This window comes from Micromonas commoda, chromosome 1 (assembly GCF_000090985.2).
Source record: "Micromonas commoda chromosome 1, complete sequence".
NCBI classification, from domain to species: domain Eukaryota; kingdom Viridiplantae; phylum Chlorophyta; class Mamiellophyceae; order Mamiellales; family Mamiellaceae; genus Micromonas; species Micromonas commoda.
Window position 1 is genome coordinate 1,322,205 of NC_013038.1, and position 19,169 is coordinate 1,341,373.

At 46.8% G+C, this 19,169-nt stretch overlaps 5 protein-coding genes across 5 annotated transcripts; 2 read left to right on the forward strand and 3 right to left on the reverse strand.

Annotated features, from left to right (window-relative positions):
* Window positions 1-1,450: 1,450 nt before the first annotated feature.
* On the reverse strand, window positions 1,451-5,408 carry ILES (predicted protein; the record flags this gene model as incomplete). Its single annotated transcript, XM_002507602.1, has 5 exons — window positions 1,451-2,325; window positions 2,420-3,833; window positions 3,917-4,753; window positions 4,888-5,201; window positions 5,285-5,408. 5 exons carry the CDS (start codon window positions 5,406-5,408, stop codon window positions 1,451-1,453), a joined length of 3,564 nt encoding a protein of 1,187 aa, XP_002507648.1.
* A 1,762-nt stretch (window positions 5,409-7,170) lies between these two features.
* On the forward strand, window positions 7,171-7,756 carry MICPUN_51672 (predicted protein). Its single transcript, XM_002507205.1, has one exon. The coding sequence runs from the start codon at window positions 7,273-7,275 to the stop codon at window positions 7,645-7,647; it is 375 nt and encodes a 124-aa protein (XP_002507251.1). The 5' UTR covers window positions 7,171-7,272; the 3' UTR covers window positions 7,648-7,756.
* Window positions 7,757-9,042: 1,286 nt separating this feature from the next.
* On the forward strand, window positions 9,043-10,675 carry MICPUN_55322 (predicted protein; the record flags this gene model as incomplete). The annotated part of the gene is made up of 2 exons (XM_002507206.1): window positions 9,043-9,112; window positions 9,178-10,675. 2 exons carry the CDS (start codon window positions 9,043-9,045, stop codon window positions 10,650-10,652), a joined length of 1,545 nt encoding a protein of 514 aa, XP_002507252.1. The 3' UTR covers window positions 10,653-10,675.
* A 1,991-nt stretch (window positions 10,676-12,666) lies between these two features.
* MICPUN_55324 (predicted protein) lies at window positions 12,667-14,733 on the reverse strand (the record flags this gene model as incomplete). Its single annotated transcript, XM_002507603.1, has 1 exon — window positions 12,667-14,733. The coding sequence occupies one exon, from the start codon at window positions 14,731-14,733 to the stop codon at window positions 13,459-13,461; it is 1,275 nt and encodes a 424-aa protein (XP_002507649.1). The 3' UTR covers window positions 12,667-13,458.
* Window positions 14,734-16,583: 1,850 nt separating this feature from the next.
* MICPUN_55325 (predicted protein) lies at window positions 16,584-19,086 on the reverse strand (the record flags this gene model as incomplete). The annotated part of the gene is made up of 1 exon (XM_002507604.1): window positions 16,584-19,086. One exon carries the CDS (start codon window positions 19,084-19,086, stop codon window positions 16,738-16,740), a length of 2,349 nt encoding a protein of 782 aa, XP_002507650.1. The 3' UTR covers window positions 16,584-16,737.
* Between the last annotated feature and the right edge of the window lie 83 nt (window positions 19,087-19,169).

The following is a 19,169-nucleotide window of genomic DNA, read 5'->3' on the forward strand; positions in this document are numbered from 1 at the left end:
GATTCATGTATGCATGTGTAAGTTATTTATAATTTATTTATCATATGATAGTTTAATAATAATATGAACATAGAATATGATAGAGTCGACAACATATAGCTATATTTGGGACGAGTGATAGAATATATCATATTTATCAGCAGTCTGATCTAAATAAAAAACAGCTGACCGATTTCCCGAGTCAATGAAGCAAAATCCTGCTGCCTAATAATGCATTTTTGTTACGACTAATAATACACATCGTTGAGAATTTGGACGGATGCTCCATCGGTACAAAAAGCCCATACAAGCCCAAACCGCATGGACAAATACCCTCACATACTGTTTGCCCCGTGCGGCTGATTTTTTACTCAAAACAACGGCACAATTGATATATATTATTAGTAGACCAGACTCCCTATATATCTATCGTTGACTCGTTGACTTTTGACTAAAAATTGGGTCGCGGGTGTTTTTCCCCCTATGGCGCCCCGTGAGGACGGCGAGCGCGCTGGGCGGCTCACTAATACGCTGTTCGGCGCCAAAGATGGAGGACGCCATCATCAACAGCGCGCATTGGTGTTGACGAGTTTGCGTCGCACGATGCGACGTTGCGTCCTGACTGGGCCTAACTAGGCGCCATAGGGAAAAAAAACACCCGCGACCCTGTTTTAGTCAACAGTCAACGAGTCAACGAAATCAACGAGTCAACGATATAGGGAATATGGTCTATTGTGTGGGATTTTACTGATCACTAATATCATAACACCACTGCACTAACCCACATACATGCTCAATCAGCAGGGAAAGTAAAGAAGATATACCTTCCTGTATGGCGCCTCGTGTGGACGGCGCGCGCGCTGGACCGCTTGCCAATACGCTGTTCGGCGCCAAACATCGAGGACATTGTCATCGGCAGAGCGCATCAACGTTGCCGAGTTTTCGTGGTCAGATGTTGCGTTACTTCCCTTGCGTTTCTGAAGGAGACACAGAGCAGGTGGTCGAAGGCCTTACTCGGCTCGAGGGCCGCGTGCGGCAGGATGCAGCGAAGCGCGTTGGTGAGGCAGGGCATGGGGAGGTCGAGTTCCCTGTCAAATGCGCATTTGCAAAGGTGCGAGGCAATCTGGAGCCGCGGTTCGAAGGAGCAAACACGGTGCCATGTCATGGCGTGTGAGCATAATAGACTACCAATAATAATCCAAATTGATCATTAATAATGCTATGAAGGTACCTTGCTTCGTCCCTTCGTGGAGATGATACCTTCGAAGGTACCTTGGTACCTTCGTAATGTTACCTTTTTAAAGGTAAATAACACGTGACCAATCGACCAATTTATCTATTCGTAGCTGGCTAAAATCTAGCTCGCTAGCTTCGTCACCTGTTTGTTCGTTCGTACGAAGGAATGCTGACAGAATTGAACATGAAACGTTCGATGCATTTCGTGGGGTTTCAGGCAGGGACGATCAGAAGTTCACGCCAATATGAATTCCTTGCCCGCCTTAAGGTTCACATCGCGGTCATCTACACTTATTCTCAAAATGCCATCACCCTCATGGCATTCACAAGCAATCGATAGGTATTCGCGGGACAGCATGACAGCAGAAACGGCAGCAGCAAGCTCCTCAGAATCGTCGCAAGCCGACCGGAGAGCATCCTTGTTGATGGAAATGCAAGGTCGTGTCAATGTCAGTGTGATTTCCGTGCCGGTACTCAATGTACATGAGTCACTGACGATAGAAACTGCATGTGATGGCTTCGAAGATATGTGACGAGGCTCCCGGCTGAGCATAGATTTCAGATATTCTTCTTCAGCTTTAATCAAGCGATGAAGTGCATCCATTGATTTCCTGTCCGTGAGCATTTTTGGCTCAAAAAAGACCCAAACCTCATCTGAGGCTTGAAGTCCACCTGCTTTCCGCAGCTTTTGTATGCGATTGACAAGCTCACGTGCCGCACCAGAATCAAGCAGCTGTTGATCAGTTGCCAGATCTATGATGACCATGACATCATCCTCCCCCAAGGCAGCATCGATATTTTTAGTATCGACACCTACCGATGTGAAAAACTCAAATTTAATTGTTATGTCATCACGGGAAAGTGGATAGCCATCGATTACACACGCGCCAGTTTTCTGAAAAGAACGCAGATCGTCCTGAGGCATCTGTTTCACGGCCTTAGCTATTTTTCCCATCGCCTTTCCAAGGCGCTTACCCAACACAGCGAAATTTGGCTCTGCCTTGATTGTTGCAAATTTCATCGGATCTTGGCTAACGTCAAGTTGCTGAATATTTAGCTCTTCAATCACGAAATCTCTTAGCTCCCCTTGAAGATCTGCTAGAAAGTGTTCTGCGCGGAAAGTTTCAAAAATTTTCAGCTAATGATTGAACTCACCAAACGGGGTTCGGGTCAAGGAGAAATGGTGGGCATCGTGTGTTCATACCATCAGCATGTACCACTGTCATCCTTTTCAACGGTGTCTTCAAAGGCTTATTATTGCGCTCACGAATCTGACGTCCTGTTTCGATAACGGCTTGCATGCGGGCGACAGATTTCTCAACTCGATGGTCAAGAACAGCAGCAGAAGCTTCGGGAAATGAGCAGAAATGAACAGAAGGCTCAGATTTTCCTTCCTCAGGGAGGCACCGCCGAAGGTTTTGGTACATCTTTTCAGCAAAAAATGGTGTAAACGGAGCCATCATCTTGCAGAGTGTTAACAAAACGTTGTATAGCGCAGTGAGAGCACGGCGCGTGTCGTCTACCCCATTTTTCCCTTTGATGCGTGAACGATTGTACCTCACATAAATGTTTGTAAGCTGACCGATGAAGGTAACCAAGTGAGGAACTACCGTGTAAAGCCGATAATTATCCATCTCGTTTTTAACAAATGTGACCAGAGAAGTCGTAGCCGATGCGATCCATCGATCGAGCACGTTAATTCCGTTCTGATCACTAGCAAACGGGTTGAATGACATATGTGTCTCGGATTCAATTCTGCGTACATTCTGTACCAAAAACCGATACGCATTGTACCAAGGCAAGAACACATCCTTGAGTACAGCGAAGACGCCTTCTTCTTTAAATCGTAGTGGCTCTGCCCGAACAACTGGAGAGTTTATCAGATACAGGCGAAGGGCATCGGCACCGTATTTGTTTAGGATTTCATTAGGATCTGGATAATTTTTCAGACTTTTCGACATTTTTTTCCCATCTGAGGCCAACACGAGTCCATTGCACACGAGGTTTTGAAATGCAGGGCGGTCAAAAAGTGCAGTGGATAAAACCATCAGGGTGTAAAACCAACCCCGGGTTTGATCAAGACCTTCTGCGACAAAATTTGCAGGGAAAATTTTTCTTTCGAAGTAATCCTTGTTTTCAAATGGATAGTGCTGCTGGGCGTATGGCATAGCTCCAGACTCAAACCAGCAATCAAATACATCTTCAACGCGTTTAAGAGGAGGGACGTTTGGCCCTCTGCTGGATGGAACTTCAAGATGATCAATGAAGTGTCGATGGATGTCATCGATGACCTTCCCTGTGGCGCTCTCAAGCTCAGCGATTGAACCAAAAACACGTATTTCTTCTCCGTCTTCCGAGCACCATACCGGAATAGGAGTTCCCCAGTAACGATTTCTACTGATTGCCCAGTCGTGCGCATTCTCGAGCCAATTGTGGAAACGTTTTTCCTGTACGTGAGGAGGGACCCAGCGCGTTTTTTTATTATTTTCAAGGAGTCGGGTCTTTATGTCCTCGACTTTGACGAAGTATGAAGCCACTGCCTTGTAAATGAGTGGTGTGTGAGAGCGCCAGCAGTATGGATATGAATGGACGATGCGAGAGTTGTCAACCAGGCGACCCTTCAGGTAAGGCCAAAAATTAGTGTCGCACGTGTGTGCATGTTGGGGCGCTCATATGTTAGTTTGAATATGTTTGGGCGTACCATGTTTTTAATTGCAGCGATCAAATCCTTGTCTGCCTCCTTCACATGTTTCCCCAGGTAAGGGTCAGGCACTGGATGGCAGAAGCAACCATTTGCATCAACAGGATCAGGCAGAATCCCACCCTTTACAACTACGCCATTGGCGATGCAGACTCGGAAGTCATCCTCGCCATAGGCTGGAGCTTGATGAACGACACCAGTACCGCTATCATCAGTGACATACCCATCACAACATACCTTGTAGGCTGTGACCTTCATGTCAGCTTCGAAAAACGGGAAAATCGGCTCGTACCGCAAATCTTTAAGTTGCGATCCAAGTACCTTTCGCAGAATTTCCCAGCCTTCAGGAAGGTTCTCTGGATTGCTACCTTTGTCCCTCTTCCTCATTCCTGGAAGAGTACTGAGCCGTGCTTCGGCCAGCACAAAGACATTCCCACCTGGCTCTCTTGCATATACATAAGTGAACGTCGGGTTCACACAAAGCGCAAGATTTGAAGGTAGTGTCCACGGGGTCGTCGTCCATGCAACAAGGGATGCACTAAGATCACATCCGACTATTGGAAACGACACAATTACGGCAGGGTCCGACACGTCACGATAATCCAAGCCAGCTTCAAAATTTGACAGCGGAGTGTTACATGCAGTGGAATATGGCATTACTTTGAAACCCTTGTAAACAAGATTCTTCTCCCAGAGGGTTTTGAAAACCCACCAGACAGATTCCATGAAATTTCGATCCAACGTCTTGTAGTCATTCTCGAAATCAATCCAGCGACCCGTGCGCAACACAGTTTTTTCCCATTCCTTGGAGTAACGCATTACGATGTCGCGACATTCCTTGTTTGGGGGTCACAGTTGCATCACAGGGTTTGTAGACACGATGCCGACTATTTGACTCCTTCTCAGCAAGCATGCAAGTATCACGCCCTTCACTCAGAAGAATGTAAATGGGAAGGACATCTATTCCCTACCTCATTGTATTTTCCAATTCCCAGTCGAAGGACGTCTTCCTTACCCTTGATACCAAGCTTCTTGTCAATTTCATATTCAACAGGAAGTCCATGGCAATCCCAGCCGAAACGTCTAGTGACATGATACCCAGTAGAACAGGCGAACCTGGTTACCACGTCTTTAATGGTTCCCGCGAGAATGTGACCGTAGTGGGGAAGGCCTGTTGCAAACGGGGGTCCATCATAAAACACATATTCCGGGCGACCCTCGCTTCGCCTAAGCTGCTCTTTAAATGCATTGGTCCGTTTCCAATACTCGAGAACTGCCTCCTCCTGTGTATTGATCAACGCGATCCAGTTAGAGACATACACGCCCGCGCGAAGATTGACTAATTTGAACAGCTCCACGGTTCCGAAACTTGACGAGAGATGAAACCTAGGTTTTTATCGATCATCGTTTTTGGTGGTCTAGTCGAGGCAGCATTTGTCGATTGCGCTTCCAGGGCAAAACGAGATATTGGGCGGAGACAGTTTGATCTCATACCTCTATGGGAAAGTTATAGTCTTTGCCTTCGATGACATCTTCAAGCGTCGACATTCCTGAGGTGGTGGAACTTTTATGAGCTAGGGTGGAATTTCACCTTGCCTGCTGCGAGAGGTACTCCAAAGTCGCACACGTAATAATAACACTCACGAGCGAGCTTCGTAAATACGAAGGTAAATATAAATACCTTCGAAGGTACGAACGAATGAAGGTTAATAAATACCTTACTTATTATTCGTTCGTATCCATACCTTCGTTCGTAATAATAAAGCTTCGAAGGTTATTTCGTTCATTCGAAACCGTGTAAATAAATAAGGTTCATTCGTAATAAGGCTTCGTACCTTGATTGCTTGGTATTCTATGGTATTCTGGATTTCAATCAGGTGGGCCCACCAGTGGCCCACCCTACTAATGAAGATAAAGTGAAGATAACTACATATGAAATGATATCATATGAAGGTAAATAAGTAGACTATTTAACTTTGGAGCTAGAGGTACGTACACTGCTGTACGTACCATTGATTTAATTCCGTCATATATGGTATGATAACATATATAGTAATTAAATTCGCGTTCCAATAAAGTTAGACTTATCATCGTTAACCCTAATTATCCATGCAAGGTGCCTCCCTCCAGTTAATGAGACTGAACAGGAATGTTGGTTCGCGGGAGGCTGATTTGGGACGAGTCATTTTAAGAGTGTTGTTCGATGGAGCTTCGGTGAAAGACGGACTAAGAAGGGCTTCTTAGCCATGGTTTGAAGCTGAATTTTCATCGATACATCGGTCAATTTCGATGTCTTCCACCGCCTCATCAGAAGACGCCTTGGCGTCGATTCTTCGTTCACAAGTGGCGTGTGTGTGAGGACGACGACTACGTGCACGACAAGCGCAACGACAAGGACGTCCCGCCGAACAGTTGCCGTCGAAAGGGATTAATAATAAGTTATGAAAGACTATCTATGATGTAAAAGTTGCCTCACCCTAGCTAGTGAAATTATTCAGAATACTATGATACGAAGGTATCATAATACGAACGAAGATATAGATACCTTCGAAGATATAAATTTGACTTAAATTTTGGACGAGGAACGCCAGTGACGAAGTCACATTTAGTACCACATTCTAAGTGTTACCCCAACTTTTTTCGAACTCTGTAACATTTTATTCGTCTTCTGATTGGTCGAGAGCTCGATTATTTGCAAAAGTCATAGACTAAACAACCGTACGATCGTCGTTTGTTACTTTATTGCATACTAACAACACTGCGCGACGCCTTCCGTGTCTTTGGACGACGACTGTTCTGCGGGACGTCCTTGTCGTTGCGCTTGGCGTGCACGTAGTCATCGTCCTCACACGCACGCCACTTGTGACCGAAGAGTCGACGCCAAGGCGTCTTCTGGTGAGGCGATGGTAGACGTCGAAGTTGACCGAAGTATCGATGAAAATTAAGCTTCAAACCATAATAAGTAGCCCTTCTCAATGCGTCTTTCACCGAGGCTTCACCGAAGCTTCATCGAGACTCGTCCCAAATCAGCCTCCCGGAACCGAACGTTCCTGTTCATCAGTCTCACAGGGAGGCACCTACGGATAATATTTAATAAAATAAAATACTATGATACCTCATACGAACGAAGGTATTATCTCAAATCATATCATCAAGCAAGGAAAACATTTTTTATCGAGTGAGACTAGAAGATGCCACCTCGCTCGCATTAACGGGTCCTTGCCTTGATCCATGGCCGCCTCCTTTAAGATCCTCGAGAAGGTCGTTACTCGCATCACGCAAAACAAACGTATCAACCCTCGGACATTTCTCTCTTATTCGTGTTTATTCGTGTAAGAATATTCGAGAGCTACGTGATGCGCGGGGCAAACAGTCGACCCTGCGCGGTTAAACTGCGCTTTTGCCCAAACAGCAACGATTTACTGTACCCGAAAGAGGACCGCGACCGCAAGAAGTTGATCTACGCATGTCGGAATTGTGAATACAAGGTCGATGCGATTGATCACTGTGTATACCGACACAGCATTCATCATACCTCGGCAGAGACTACAACGATAATTCAAGACGTGCGCAGTGATCCCACTCTCCCTCGTTCTTCCGAAGTCCACTGTCCAAGTTGTGATCACGGCGAAGCAGTATTTTTCTCCCTAACGACGTCAGAAGGAATGTCGCTCTTCTTTCAATGCGTGGCATGCGCTGGCAAATGGAAAGATGAGGGAAGCGCGATATGAAAACGGTGTCGAGTTGAGGTTATCCAGTAGTACACACTTAGTTGCCTATTTCCAATACCCCTCTCTAGCTAGGGTGCGTTGTAAAGGAAACATGTCAACAATTTCACTATTGTATTGTGCTCTGAGATCAAGTCTACAAAGTTCGATTGCGTGCAATATACAAAACTGACCACGACACAATCGAGTTCGATAGTCCGGTCCTGGCCTATCTGGCCTCAAATTGTACGACTGAGACAAGGGGCGAAAGCAACTTAGGTCTTTATTGCGAAGCAGCAAGTGTGAAGATTTGAACGGCCCTGTGGGCAGAAACTTACTCTGTTTTGTCCGTTTCTTATACAAGATGCGGTAACCGCACTCGCGGCAAATGACAATGTCGCCAGGCCGCAAAACAACTTCGGTGCCGCAATCTGCGATGCGGGTCACGCGAGGAACTGCTTGAATATAACAAGCGAAAAATGAGTATTCAGTAGAAGTAGGGTGGCCTTACCGCCGCAGTTATAAGTCACGCCAGGGCTACTTTGGTTGTGCGCATCGTTTCCTAACATATGAGCAGTATCAATGGCAGGCAAAGAGAAAATTGCTTGCGATATTGCGCTAATTTATCGCTAAGTCTTTGTTTAGCCCCCGCCGAAACCCGATCCGCTGAGAAGGAACTATTAGTCGCCAAAATTATCTTCGAATAATGTAAGTTCCGTATCTATTGCTGGTATTCTGAATTTCATTAGGGTGAGGCACTTTTTTATCGATAACTGATAACCATATTAATAAGAACATAAGCACCTTATCATTAATAATGATAAGGGTAAACGTAGGACTTAGAGATAACAACAGTATAACAACGACACAGGTATTTATTTGTCATAGATCGTAACGCTTATGTTCTTAGCAAGTATGTAAGCGGGTTATGATATCATATTATCATTATTAATAATCTTATTGATAATGAAAAAAGTATCTCACCCTAATGAAATTCAGAATTAATTTCTTACCGAAGGTATTAATTTATATATGGATTAAGTGTATGGTACTCGAAACTCGTACGAGCGAAACCGTAATAAGGGCAAACACGTTACGGTACGACGCGAAGTAATATGGCATCATATTATGAGCGAGATAAATACAAATGCGAATCACTTATCTCCGCTTAACTTATTACCTAGACTCGATGTTTCACACTTGATTGAAATCCAGAATAATAATAATAATATGAGATATTATGTGATATTATGAATACAAGGATGGATATTAGACTGATATTAGTATACCTCTTAAAAATAATTTAATGTAAGTTGACTTTAACTTTTGTGTATCCCGAGGAGAAGTAACCATGTTGTTCTTGGTCTTCGTGCCGCTCAACACCGTGAGGCCAGTGCGATCTCTTCGCTCGTGTTTCCTATGGCAAGTGACAAATGCAGAAGTGCCGCTTGTGTCGGCAAGTTCATGTGTGTAGTCCCGCCGAAGGTGCGTCTGAACATCTATCGGTCCACGCTCCAAGGTTCACTGTTCTTTGCTGTTCCCAGACATTACGAGTTAATAGCTCCGGACGAGCCTCGAGAGACACTGCCGCAAAAGACTTGCATGATGCCCTTTCTGCACTGGAGTTTCAGAAATCTTCGCGAGCAATTGAAGGTGGCGGTGTTGCAATTTCTGTCGGGCCCGCAATTCAGGCTTTTACTGATAACGAGGTCATAGTTTCTTTTTGCGGGCATCTCACAAACGTTGACTATCTTGCCTGGCGCCTGTTTAGCCCAGAGGGACGTAGAGGTGAAGCAATCACACAAAGTCCTTTATTGGCCGCAAGTAAACTTGTTGGAGGCAGATGCTACGAGGCCGAGCTTATCTGCCACATGTATAAAGCTTTTGGGACCAAATCACTTCCAAAACTTCGTGGAAGATTTTCATTCGCTTGCTTTGACTCGCGTTCAGTGCGCTTGTTTGCTGCTCGAGACCCCTCAGGAACATATCCGCTCATGTATGGCAGGGACGTGGACGGAACAGTTGTTATTGCGAATTTCGATTCGGCTAATGCAATGTTTAGAAGTGTGAGAAGCTCCAAACTTAACGTGGTCCCTGCAGGTTGTTTCATCTATGGACACCGAAGGATCACACCTCAACGATATGCGAATGACGAGGCCGTGTCGCAAATCGAGGCCGCAGCAGCCGCAGACGCGGCCGCAAATGCATTACGCGGGCTTGCGCCAATTAGCAGGAAATTTGATGATACCTCATTCGTTGACGGGAAATCTAGTATTTCAAAGTCACAGGAGGGTGGATGTGCTTCAGGCGATCCAACAGCTTCCATATGTTCGTTTGGCGAGAATGAGCCTGCAGATTCAACAAATTTACCTCCGCCCCTTTGCGCGGCGGCGAGTCAATGCAGCTCACAACACAATTGTACTACTGAGGATGGCCCTGAAAATGAGCGAGAAAAGGAACCAGAGCTGTCATTCGAAGATGGATCTCTCCTTGACGGACTTGAAATAACGGCAAATCTTGACACGGTTGGGGAGAAGCGCCTCCCTCTTGAGCCAGGAACCTTGGAAGATCATCGTCAAGCTGAAACCGTTGCCGTCAAGGCAGCGGAAGCAGCGCTGAGACGCATTGCATCTGGTGCAAAGATGAAGGGAATGGTACGCATGGATTCATCAAACGCTCTCCAATCTCTTTGTCTTGACGTTTCAGGTGTAACGAAGCAACGAATGCATGACGTTGCAAGCTTGCACGAACCAGAAGGAATGAAGATACACAGGATACCTAGTCGAAGTGGAAATATTGGGTCTATGGTAAAAGTTGCAAGCTTTGGAAATCTTGGAAATGTCCACAAAGTTGGCAGCCTCAGTGACTTGCACCATGCAGGGGCACCTGGTGCCAGCAATTTACACACAGAGGCAAGCGCCGGGACGAGGGTGGATGATGCACCATTAACAGCTGGTGGATATAAGAGTTTCAACTGGGCAGATATGTCACTGCTGATAATTTCGAATTCCGCACACGAGGAAGAATGAATCATATTTATATTTCAATATTTCATCATCATGGCTGGCAAACTTGCAGTTGCACTCCAAAAGTAGCAATAGAATCAACACTGGCGCATTCATCACATGAATGACGGTTGATTCTCTGGGCTGTCACACCCATCCCAGTGCTGTCACAGTAAAATCACCACGTCATCCGCAGCTTGGCACTCAGCTCTCGCATTTTACCAGCGGGGTGCTGGGCGTAGTTTCAGATACCAACATATCTGCCTACCTCTATCAATATCAATATTTCGTCCAGATTGATATTCAACGATGATCCGGCGTTGCTTGAAGGAAAGCCATGATCGCGCGCATCTTTCCATCGCCCCCGATGTGAAAAGTCCTTTTGGCGCACGCCCACGGCGTCGTGTGCGCTTCGCCACTGAAACACTAACGAACGCGCGCATGTGTCGACGATCGACGGCGCTGAATGAACATCAACGCGGTGACGTAAAGATAAAGATAACCTCGCGCGAATTGGGGTCTCCGTCTCGTCGGATGATGCCGCGCGCGCTCACCTCGACCCGCGCACCGGCGCCATAGTTGTAATCCAAGTTTTAGGAGCTGTGTCGCAGCTGAATATATGAGCTCGAGGAAAAGCACAGACGGAGTGACTCCGGAAATATTTAATCAAGAAAAAGCACGAATTGGCGCTTGATGACCATCTATTTCCAATGGTCGGGTCAGAGCGATGCGGGCTGCGGCATGCGCCGCTCACTTGTAGTGTCTCCTGCATACATTGTTTTCCTGTTCTCCTGCATCATCGAGGCAAACGACGCTAGCCCCGTTACTAGCCACAATAAGCAACTCACGGACGTTATTATCTTACCGGAATTGCCGCTGACTCGGGAGCATCTGGACGGCCAACGCCCACAACTGTTTTCTATCCATGCTGATGAAGCGAATCCCGATCCATGTGACTTAGGTCAGACAAGGAGTCAGACAAGGAGTCTGCATTCCTATGATCGCCGATTGGAAGATGGCGAGACTGTGCCGACCACAGCCCACTCGCTCACTGATTCTGATTCCCATGCAGCGAAGAAACGATCTGGCAAATTGCACCAAAAGGATGCTGTACAAACCACTGACAAAGGAGATGATCCTTGTTTTTTTGCATCAACGAAGACTTACACGACTGATTCCACTGCATCATATATACATATCTCAGCTCGGCGCCCTGCTGAACAAGGTTTACATTGTATCCGTGAACAGTTGGCCGTATTCCTAGACAATCATATCAGCAGCTTGGAAACGAATACATGCAGGTTCGGAACATTCTATCGCGCTGATTTTCGTCTAATGATGTGCTGCCTTCATGAAGTATCTGAAGGTACTCAACTTGCACCTAAGCTGAAAGTCGAGCTTCCGCTAGAGTTGTGCTCGTGTGGAGCAAAGATAAACCAGCATGAAGGCATTGTTAACAACCATGCCACTGTCTCTGACTCGCGTTCCGCTTGCCGGAGGGCTGTATTTGCTGAAGATTTCTTTTTAAGGCTGTTGTCTCGGGAACTGTGGACTGGACAGCTGGGTGCATGTCTCAGAGTTGAGCGTTGTCAGAGGCAAATTTCATTTTTGCTCTGGTTTGAGTTAAAAATGATGATTCGTCAAGAATTATTTCATGAAAGTGTGTTGTCCCCACGCATTCCTACTTGCGACATACGCTACGTTGGGTGGCTGATTAAGATTCTTCGCAATAGGCTGCATGGTTTAGAGGAGAGACTATATGAAATAAACCCTGGATCGCTTTACAGCAAGGGCAGACTTCCGGGTAAAGACCTGTATGGCAGTCGCCCCCATGCATCAAGGAGGTTGAACCTGTATGGCAGTCGCCCCCATGCATCAAGGAGGTTGAACAAAATTAGATCCACAGTCGGTGAACATCGTGAGCCAACAATATTTTTTGCATCGCTTTTTCTGAAAACGATGGGGATGCTCCAACTTGTTCCCGTGCATGGTCTATTTGAGATGATGACGGTCGACGCGCGATGTTGCATATTTTGCGCAACTCATATGCATTTTCACAGAAAGTGGATCTTCACTGCGTCTTTACCAAATATCATCAAATGTGTTGAATCCATATCTTTACTTTCGGCTCCGTGTCGATCATCTTATGCAATTACAGAGGTCGCTATCTTCATGATTGCAGTCATGATTTCTATGTATTCGATCTCTTCGGTTCTACATCGGTTTGTCGCCAAGCTCACATCTTATTGTACATGTCATGTCTTTGCATGCGGTGCCCAAGAAACTCAAAAAATGGAGGCCAAAGCCGAAGCGCCATTTTATGTTGCCAAACGTCAATTTAAAAATGAATTTCATACAGGAGCAACTAAAGGTTGCCTCGGGCTTCTCTCAACAAATTCAACAGAGCATACGGAAGTCGAGCGGCCGAGTCCCCATGGCGACGCCATGCTTTTTTTGGTAAATAGGTCTGTAAAGGCACGTTGCATAAACCCGCGCAGTACCGGGTCATACTTGGATGTGCCTGACAACGAATCATACCCCCGTAATCGCGAGGAGTCAAATCAAACCCAGTCGGGTGGACATAAGCCATTTATGCGCAGAATCCCTCCCCCAAGGAAATATGCTTTTTGACTTGCTGCGATCTTGGTGAACCTCGCGTCAAGATTTGCCAAATTGGACAGGACCATCGATTATGTTCTATTACAAATGCATGGTTATGTATCAGCTGCACGCATGGGCACGCGCACGTGATACTATCCAGGTAATAATACGTGTTCAGCTAGGGAATATAAGAATTGTGCGTACTCGTGAAAACATACTGATGAAGTTCTCACCCTGATGTTACGTAATTATCTAAAGTCTCTTCGAGCTTTAATCTGTCGAATTCTCCAGTGAACACGCACCCACCGAGTTCTCCTCTCAAGAGAATGAGACGAACCTGTCCATTATCTGACTTTTTGTCGATTGCCATAAGATTCATGAAGAGTTGCTTAGTCATAAGTGACGGTACCTGGACAGGTAGCCTACACTTTTCTAGCAACGTTTTGGTTCGATTAAAGATGCTTTGATCAATCCAGCCCAGACGTTCAGACATGAACGCGGCCATAATAATTCCTACGGAAACGGCCTCGCCGTGCAGCCATTCTCCGTATCCTACTCCTGTTTCAATTGCATGCCCGAATGTGTGACCAAGATTCAAAGTTGCACGAACGCCTCCTTCTCTTTCATCAAGTGCGACGACCTCTGCTTTATTAATGCATGATTTTTCAATAGCATGTATGAGTGTTGCTGCCTCCCTGGCCATAAGTTTTTCAACATTGGCTTCCTGCCATTCGAAAAATTCGTCATCGCGAATGAGGCCATACTTGACCACTTCAGCAAGACCTGAGGAGAACTCGCGATCGGGCAAGGTTTCCAATGTGTCAATATCAACGAGCACGCAACGAGGCTGATAGAATGCACCGATCATGTTTTTACCGGCTGGGTGATTCACGCCCGTCTTCCCGCCGACTGAAGAGTCAACCATTGACATGACCGTGGTCGGAATTTGCACGAAATGCACGCCTCTTTGATATGAAGCAGCTGCAAAACCAGTCATGTCGCCGATGACGCCTCCACCAAGGGCGACGAAGGTGGTTTGACGGTCGAGTTGAGCTTCCAAAGCTTTGTCAAATATTCTCATAAGAACATCAATGTTTTTATGTTGTTCGCCATCAGGTAGTATGACGACTTCGACGCGGAGCTCTCCGCTTGATTCAAGCGCCGCGACGGTACGTTCAAGGTAGAGAGGCGCGATCGTTTCATTTGTCACCACAAGAGCGGTACGGCCAGGTACATGCTTGCGGATGAGATCGCTGTTGTCAAGGAGCCCCGAGCCAATGTAAATTGGATATGAGCGATCGCCAAGGTCGACATTTACGACAGAGAAAGACTCAGGCGGCGCAGATGCAAAACACCGTCTGTCCACCGTAGACGCAACTTGAATTTTCCGGGAGGCAGATATCCGAAAGCGGCTTGCACGACAAATGGGTGCTGCCAACGAATACTTGGGCGACCGCAAATCTAAGCATCGAGGTGAAGAAGAACTTGATAATGCACGCGACATCAATATTAGTCACACGGGAGTCAAAAACCTATCAGGCTTGCCTTAGGGTGGGAACCGTGGGTGGTTTGGTCTGCCCAGCGGCGGGGAAAAACACAGACAAGACTTTACTCAAAGTAATATTGCGTAAGCTGGTAAGTGCCTCCCTATGGACGAATGACCCACGATTTATGACTCAGAAATGACGACGCGGTCGGCTGGTTCGGGACGAGTTTTTAGACGATTTGATCGATGCAGCTTCGATGAAGAAGTGCACATAGTTTAGATTTGAAGCTGAATTTTCATCGACGGTCGGTCAACTTCGACGTCGACCACCGCCTCCTAGGATAACGCGTTTGCGTCGAAGCTTCGCTCGGAAGTGGCGTGCGTGTGAGGACGACGTGTGCGTGCACGCTAAATGCATCGAAAAGAACGTCTCGCTGAACAGTCGTACTCCAAAAAACGGGAAGGCGTCGCACAGCGTTGTAGTCAGAAATAAAGTGACAAACGGTGATCGTACGGTGACTTAGTCTACGATTTATGAAAATGATCGAAATGACGACCAATCAGAAGACGAATTGACGATGACGGGCCAATCAGAAGACGAATAAATCTTACAGGTTGGAAAAAGACCAGGTGGGAATTTGGTGCTAACGTGACTTCGTACTAAAGTACTCGTCCCGAATCCATGGTTTGAAGCTGAATTTTCATCGCTGCATCGGTCAACTTCGACGTTTACCAACGCCTCATCAGGAGACGCCTTGGCGTCGATTCTTCGTTCACAAGTGGCGTGTGTGTGAGGACGACGACTACGTGCACGACAAGCGCAACGACAAGGACGTCCCGCCGAACAATCGTCGTCCAAAGACACGGAAGGCGTCGCACAGCGTTGTTAGTCAGAAATAAAGTAACAAACGACGACCGTACGGTTGCATAGTATATGACTTTTGCAAATGATCGAGCTCTCGACCAATCAGAAGACGAATAAAACTAAGATGGTTGCACTCGATGTGACTTCGTGACCAGTGAACTGACTGGTTTCCTCGTCCCAAATTATCGGAATGTTATTCCTAGTCTCTGAAGGTAATAGACCATATGCCATATCGTTGACTTTCGGTCGGCAGTACGGTTACCATACGATCACCGGTCGGTTGCAAGTACAGACACGCGCTTCGCGCCAAACAAACAGGGTCGCGCGTGTTTTTTTTCCGTATGGCGCCCTGTGTGGACGGCGAGCGCGCTAGACAACTGGCAAATACGTCATGGTTTTACGATTTAATAGACCGTCAACTCGCCGCTGAAACCGTAGCTCAGGCGCAACGTCGCATCGTGCGACGCAAACTCGTCAACACCAAGGCGCGCTCCTGACGATGTCGTCCTCCATCTTTGGCGCCGAACAGCGTATTAGTGAGCCGCTCACCGCGCTCGCCGTCCTGACTGGGCCTGACGGGGCGCCATAGGGAAAAAAAACACGCGCGACCCAATTTTAGTCAACAGTCAACGAGTGAACGAAATCAACGAGTCAACGATATATAGGGCATATGGTCTATATCTAGCTAGCTACGAAGGTAGCTAGCTAGCTAGCTAGCTAGCTAGCTAGCTAGCCAGAGTTAGTAGCTAGCTAGCTAGCTAGCTAGCTACCTCTAGCTAGCTACCTCTAGCTAGTTCGTACTACCAGCTAGCTAGCTAGCTAGGATAATATTGTGGTATACCTTCGAGGGTAATAGATAAGTAAAAAAGGTCATTTTAATATATAGATTCAGGTACCATCATGTACATGATAGCTATTATGATTAGTGTTTTATTAATAATAGCTAATAATAAATAGCTTATAATAATAATTATTATTGGCTAACACTTATCATAATAAGATCAGTGTTTTATTAATATTAATATTATAAATATTACTACTACTACTATACTTGTCCGCTTCATTCGATGGTTCGAAGGAACACTTGCCGAGGAAAAATGCGCTTTGCGCCCTGTTGGTCAGAACTGACAAAGTTAACACACTGCTCACACCACATTTTACTTCACACCGAGCACCAATGTTGCGTAGTCACCAAGGGCCCAGAGTGGGAAAATATTTCTGTAGTTGGCATATGTTATCATGCAATTTCTGTTAAAAACACCCATGATGGACTGTTGGGGCCAATCTCCATTACCGCACTGCATTCGCATAAGTGCTCTTGCAGCTCTATGTAGAGGAGCGGGATCGTATTTTGCTTGACCAGACGCTACAAGCGCAAGCATAGCCCACGCGGTGTTTACGACGTGTGGTTCGTTTCCTTCCAGCTGGATGTACTTCTTCTTTTGGCTGGACAGATAACTTTCACCCCAACCCCCGCATGCCATCTGCTTGGACAGCAAGAACCGCACTGCTTTGCGCAAAGAAGAACAAGTTTCATACGTGCTTCCCGTTGCCAAGAGGCCCTTGATGCCAAACCATGTTCCGTACGTAAAACAAATTGCCCAACTACCATACCAGCTGCCATCTGCTCGTTGAATCGAGAGCAAAAAGTTCCTCCCCGCGGTCAGTGCTTTTTCAATTCTATCCTTGTGTGGAGATGTTGGATATCGTGTTCGGAATTTTGAAAGTGCCTGCAAGCTAGCGCTGGAACACTCCACATACGAGTAGTCGATCATGATGTCTCCAAATGTCTCTGCAGGATTCATGATCTCGACCCATGGAAATGAGCGGGTATTTTCATATGTCGCCCATCCGCCAGTCTCCATGTTCTGATAGGAGAGGACAACGTTGACGCAATCTTCAAGGCGATCGATGGGTATGGGCGGCCCGGCTAGCGCAGTACCGAGGCCTTCAAGCTCTAGTGCCGCTTTCAGCCCCTCGGAAGAGCAATCACTAATCGGCCATCCGTGATCTCGCGTGCTGAAAGGCCATGCCCCCTTGCTGATGTGTCGATGCCATCTTGTAAGTTCACCAGGGCAATCTGCTTGCACCTGGCTTACATCTAGATATCTGTGCGCGGCAATAAGACAGTCTGTATATTCAGTGGCTAAGCCGGAGGCAGTGATTGCCTGCACAGCAAATGCGCAGTCCCAAAGTTGTGACCCATTATATCCTTGCATTTTCATGCCATCCTCAGCGAGCCACAGGTAGTCATGTAAGCGCTGCATGTGCTTACGATTTGCACAACCGAAGGGATCTTCAAACCAGCAGCAAAGCATATTCAGTACCTTGTTCACTGGGCCGATATCAATATATCGGGTATTTTCATCCTCATAGTGAATGTGCTCCATGGCAAGTTTGCACGCGATTCCCCTCAGCCACATTCCTGCAGATGTTTTCAAAAGACTCAGTTCAACTTTTGAAAGTCCGGACCAGATTAAGTCTTGGATCCATGGGTGTGGGTAATAAAGATCTTCTTCGGCGCACGAGTTGCGAGTCGTGTTCCAGTCTATGCAATCGTAATCGTCGATATAAAGCTCCTTTTTTAGAAGTTCAGTGATTTCAGTTGACTGCGCTGTTGCTCGCATCCCGTACAGGTAGCTCATGGGCAGATAGACCATACGGCAGTGACACCAAAATCGACCTGGATGCAATGGATTGAAAGTGTATGGTAGAAGCCAGCATTCTGGAGGCACGGGGTTTAATCCATCCCATTCATACACACCCAAGAGACACAGATAAAACTTTCCCCAAGAAGGCACATTGACTGCGCCTCCTCTGGCGCGAATCCAGCTCAAGGCATCAACAAGAGAATTTTCTCGGTCAACAAGATTCGACGTATTAGGCGACATGCCAAGCAGGCGCATTGCTACATACGATAACACCGTTCCAAACATGGTGCTGTGTCCCTCGATGTGGAGGCCGAATCCACCATCCTCATTCTGGTGGTTTCTGAGGTATCGCCGAATTTCTACCTTGTGCGCCTCAGAAAGCACGTGATCAAGTTTGCCCATGACGCACAAAGCTATTATGAGGCCAGGCATGAGAAACATCGGCCCCCCGTAGTCGCCTGGCCAGTGCCCATCATCGTCCTGAAGTCCCTGGTAAAAGTCGATTCCAGCGCGCAAGGCTTGCTTTACTATGTCCCGGGACACTGGTGAGTCAGCCGTCCCAGAAGTTGGGTCATATGCGCAACGCGGAGGAGGTGCTGTTTTAATCGCCCGACCCCGTGCGTCGCGAAGTGAATCGTACTGTAAGCGCATGAGGGCGTCTGAGGAGTGTTTTTGAGTATGGCGGTTCAGTTCGAAGTTCTCTCGAAGGCGATCTATCACTGCGATATCTTCGGGGCTCAGGTGCGCTGAGTTGTGTTCCCAGATGTGCCGCCCAGCGTGCCCATTCAGAGAGGAAATATCTTGACCCGGGACACTTGCCCTATCTCCGGGAGAGGAGCATCGAAGCTTCCACATTTCCACCTAATTTGTACCTTCGTACTTTATTGAAATTCTGCGTCGTGGATGTCTGTCAGGCAACGCCGAATGTCGAAACGTGA